This window comes from Crocodylus porosus, unplaced genomic scaffold, assembly GCF_001723895.1.
Source record: "Crocodylus porosus isolate Cpor-Errol unplaced genomic scaffold, CroPor_comp1, whole genome shotgun sequence".
NCBI classification, from domain to species: Eukaryota; Metazoa; Chordata; order Crocodylia; family Crocodylidae; genus Crocodylus; species Crocodylus porosus.
The window spans coordinates 1,450,091-1,454,724 of NW_017728893.1; the positions used below are offsets into that span (position 1 = coordinate 1,450,091).

Sequence of the window (4,634 nt, forward strand, 5' to 3'; positions counted from 1 at the left end):
TTTGAATCAAAACTAAAACCAAGTTATGAGACCAAAGGAATGGAAAGCACAGTTAATAGAAAAAAAAGAAAAAAAAAAATCAGTATCCAAGTTCATTGTAATATTAATCATCGTTTCTGCCATTCACAGGCTTTTTACATACAAAATAACCTAGCTGACCCCTGCTTTCCTCATCAGAGCTAGGAAAGCCCACACGCATGCAGAGATATGACAGGAGTCTGCGGTGACAATTTGTTTCCTTTAAAATCTGACAGCTACAAAAGGTTTTTCCGACATCCTGGTGCGCATCTCTGTTTTCTCCTTGAATAGACAGCCGCCTTCAATCCATATAACTTCCTGAACCACTTAAGACCTGCACATGGCATGTAAGGGACAGGCCAGAATAAAAACCCGGTATCCACAGGAAAGATCCAGCAAAAGCAGTGACAGCACCTCCAATTTGACCCCAAAGCCTTATAGATGGTTCCTCCAGGATCAGATGTAACAGGATAATTCTGGGACAGATTTGAATGCTCGCCGCTCCACTGAGGATGCCAAGAGAGAGGCCGACTCACCACAAACGTAGTGGTGATGGTTTTGCAGTGTGGGCACCCACCCAACAAGAACAGGAGAGAAGCTGCATATTCCATTACAGCCCTTCCCAGCCCTCCCCAGGTCCCAGGGAGCTTTTCATTACCATTTTGCAATCGTGTTGGTCTAGCAATGAATCTGACTTCATGGTGCCTCTCCCCATGAGTAAGAGCTGGTCCGGCCAGTGACTTTATTTAGCCAGGGGACCTGCAGAAGCTCAGAAAGCCAAATACACAGCATGCAGCATTTAGGGAGAAGTGGGAAAATGCATGCGTGTATAGAAAGGCCAGCAGAAGGTACCACCCTGGAAGAAAGAAACCTTTATTAAGGCCAGCAGCAGCCTTGTATTGATTCCTCTTATCATCTGTAACCAAACACAAGAGGTTTCTATTCTCAGCAGAAGGCATCTGTTTACCATTCATTCCCTGCCTCTGCATCAGTGGGGGAAATTGTGCTCGAACGACAGGACATGCCTAAAACTGAACTCATCATACAGCAATTTTTAATAGCCTGCCTACAGATGGCATTTTGCAGATTGCAGGACTGTAACCTATGAGTGGAAGAAAGCACAAGTCCTATTGCCAATGGGCTTGGGCAGGATGAGAGCTATTCAGCATCACTCAATTCATCTCCAGCAGGGGAACGGGAGTCAAAGGCAGCAGATCTAGGGTTTACTCCCAGACTTCCACATGACAACAAATAAATCACTTCCGCCATTTCTTCCACTGTAAAAAGGGCAGTACTCCCTCCCTTCAGAAGCATGAGAGGGAGGCTTCTTTTATTCATATTTATGGAAGCTTTTTGGATAACAAAATCATGCTAACAATTACTGGCCTATAGACTGTTTACTGCATCCCCTAAGCACCCTGTGTGCTAAATCGATAAAGGAAGTCGCTAAAACAAAAACAACCCCCAAAACCAGCAAATGACACTTGGAAGGTTTCAAGCTATTTCCTAAACATGCTCTATTTCTCTGTTTAAGAAACACTCACATTTGTCATACACCCACACACACACAACCTCCAGAGCACTTGATAAACACCAGCTAATGTATCCTACCATCACACCAGAGTATCAGGTATTGTTGGCGTGCAGATAAGAAAGCCAAGACCACCAAAAGCCTAACCCAGCCCAGTTCAGTTCTGGGCTCCGTATCACTAGGTCTAGCTGAAGGCATGTAATGTGTGGTTTTAACAGCTAAGGCTGCTGCAAAATTATGAGCAAAATACAGCTCTGAGAGTTGAGATGAGCTCTTAACCCTATGCAAGAACACGCATCTCAAATGCAGTCTCCATATTACCACATTTTCTCATGTACACCATGCAACTTTCCCCCCAAAACCAGCCCCCCTAAATTGGGGTGCATTAAGCTGGGAAGCTGGATTTTTTTTCCCTGAAATAGAAGCTTTGATTCCAGCTCCACAGCACACCAGCTCTGGTATTATCATTTAGGCAAGTGAAGGAGGAGTCCATAGCCCATTATTCTTGACTTCACAGGTGTTAACAATCATCTCTTCTTTTTAATAGTCATTCCATTAATCAAGCTAACCTTCCTGGGGCAATTTTGCAGTGCACTAGGGCTTCTGGTCTCTTATTTCACAGCTCTTAAACTCTTTTCAAGATCATAGGTCCACCCATGGAGACCAGTCTTCATCTGCAGCTAGGTTTAGTTAGGCAGGAAAGGGAGGGGGGTGTCAGCTGAAGATTAGGCTTTGTCCCTGCTCTCTTCAGCCTTAATTCTGGAAAAAAAAATATCTTCATAATGCCTTTCAAACACCTAGATGTGTAATAGGCGAGAAAATACGGTAGCAAAATAGATGCACAATGGCCATCTAGATATGACCAGAGGCCAGGATGAATGAAATTTGTTTTCATGAGGCAGGATGGTTTCACAGATTGCCAAGCCTGCAGGTAACAAGATCACTCGTATCAAGTGTTCATTTCCAAAAACCTCAGTATATTTATTACAGGGACGCTCAAACGGATCAGGTCTAAAATTTAACCTACCTTAAAAATGTGTTCCCTAACCCTAACCCTAACCACCTTCCGGTTACGGCCATACATTGGTGGTAGGAGCAAGAAACATGTGGGAGTATGTTGAAAAGTTAAGATCAGGCTGTTAAAACGAGATGGGAATTTGTGCCTTGAGTATGGAGTTTTTTTTATATTCTATTTTTAAAGGCTTCGGAGGAAACCACACGCTTATTATCACTATTCACCTGAGTGCCCCCAGCCACTCCTCACAAGTCATGTCCCCTAGCCCCCAAACCATTTTCTTTGCCCTTTGCTAGATAGACCTCTCTCTCCAATTTGTTCACATCCTTTCTATAGTGGGGGGCGCAAAACTGGACACAGGACTCCAGATGCGGCCTCACCAGTGCTAACAAAGGGGAAGAATCACTTCCCTCAATCTGCTGCCAACGCCCCTACTAATGCAGTCCAGGATGACGCTAGCCTTCTTTGCAACAAGGGCACACTGTTTACTTTTATTCAGCTTCTTGTCCACGGTCACCCCCAGGTCCTTTTCTGCTAGCTTGCATCTATTTTCATATAGTGTGTTTTTGAAGTGTTTACACATATTTGGAAGGGATGCAAGCTGCAATCTGCTGTCTTATATTATGAAGAAACAGTGCACAGAGATGAAATCTCCACTGGGGGAGGTGGATGCATTATTTGGTAACATTCAAAAGTCACCCGAGCAGATAACAGTGAACACTGGTTGCTTTCAGTGCCGACAGACAAAACAAAGCAGCTTTAAGCCTGTTTACATCCTCCTCTCAACTCTGCAGTTTGTTTCCCTGCTACAGGAAGAATCAAACTGACATTATCCATCACGGATACAGAGTGTATCATCCCTGTAATATGTTCAATTCTTTGCAGCTTGGAGCCTGTAAACAGCAGCACAGACCAGCTGACACAGCTGCAGCTCGCTGCTGCGTGATATTAGTGTTAATAAAACTTAACAACAACAAAAAAAAAAAGGTAATACCCCCCAGGGTAAAACTTACCAGCCTGCTCCAATGCTGCCAGCATCGACTGCTCAATGAGATCACGCTCAATGAAGCTCCGAAATTCCTCGTTGTAGATGGTGAGGTCCGGCAACTGGAAAGTGCAAATGGGCATCTCCAGCAGGTGTTCGCTGCTGCCATTGCTGGAGACGTGGGAGCGGGCCAAGGAGACAATGGTGGAGCTGGCGTGAGAAATCCCCCGGGACAGGCGTTTCTCTGAAACCCACAGGAAGGAAGAGGGGTGTGAGAGCTGCATTTCTTGACCCACATGCCTCTATGAAGAAGCGCCAAACCTCACAACAGGACATGCCCATAGTCACAACTGGGAGGGAAGGCATTGTAACAGGGGAGTAGCAGGCTTCATTTCTCTCCTGCTAAGCAAAACTCAGGATAGACTCAAGTGACCCAAATTCTACCCCGTCTCTGAATCCTTTCATGACCCGAGACAAACGATTTTGCCTGCGTGCCACAATACCCACAACCCACCACCTGGATAAAAGGTTTGATCAGCCACAACAGTCCATGGTCTAGTTATTTAACATAACCAAAGTGCCTTAGAGGAAAGGCAAAAGCAAAGGAACTGCAGTGAAGCAACTCCCAGCCTTTCCATTCACTGCAAGGAGAGCTGTCAAAGGCCTTGTTATCTGTTAGCTGCTGTTGGCATGACAGGCACTGAATTCCAGCATGGGAAGAGTTTCCAGTTTGAAGAATAAAAAATGTAAAGGCAGCAGCTTCCTCTCTTCTCTGGATTTGGCACCGATTCAAACAATGACCAGCGCCCCTGTAAAATCAGACTGTGTCTGGTCCTCTGCCTCACACCAAAAAGACACAGCCCAGCGCAGCCGTGGGGAATGACGGCTTTGCAATACTATTGCAGCTGCTACGTTCTGGGATGTAACTGTGCTCAAAGGGTCTCCAAAGTAAATCAAAGACCTTTTGGCAACCTCTGCAAGGTTTGGGATGCAGCTCTGCATTCAGTACTGTAGAACCCTCCTCTCTCTCCCAAGCTACTGTCCTCTTAGGCCACAAAGGCCGACACTCAAGAGGGATGTGGACA

At 45.4% G+C, this 4,634-nt stretch overlaps 1 protein-coding gene across 1 annotated transcript in view; it reads right to left on the minus strand.

The window, feature by feature from the left end:
- Positions 1-4,634, minus strand: part of OTUD7B (OTU deubiquitinase 7B) — a 37,825-nt gene that overhangs the window by 22,907 nt on the left and 10,284 nt on the right. Inside the window, exon 3 of the mRNA XM_019556157.1 lies at positions 3,578-3,793. Coding sequence (XP_019411702.1) covers positions 3,578-3,793 — 216 coding nt within the window. The remainder of the gene's footprint in view (positions 1-3,577; positions 3,794-4,634) is intronic.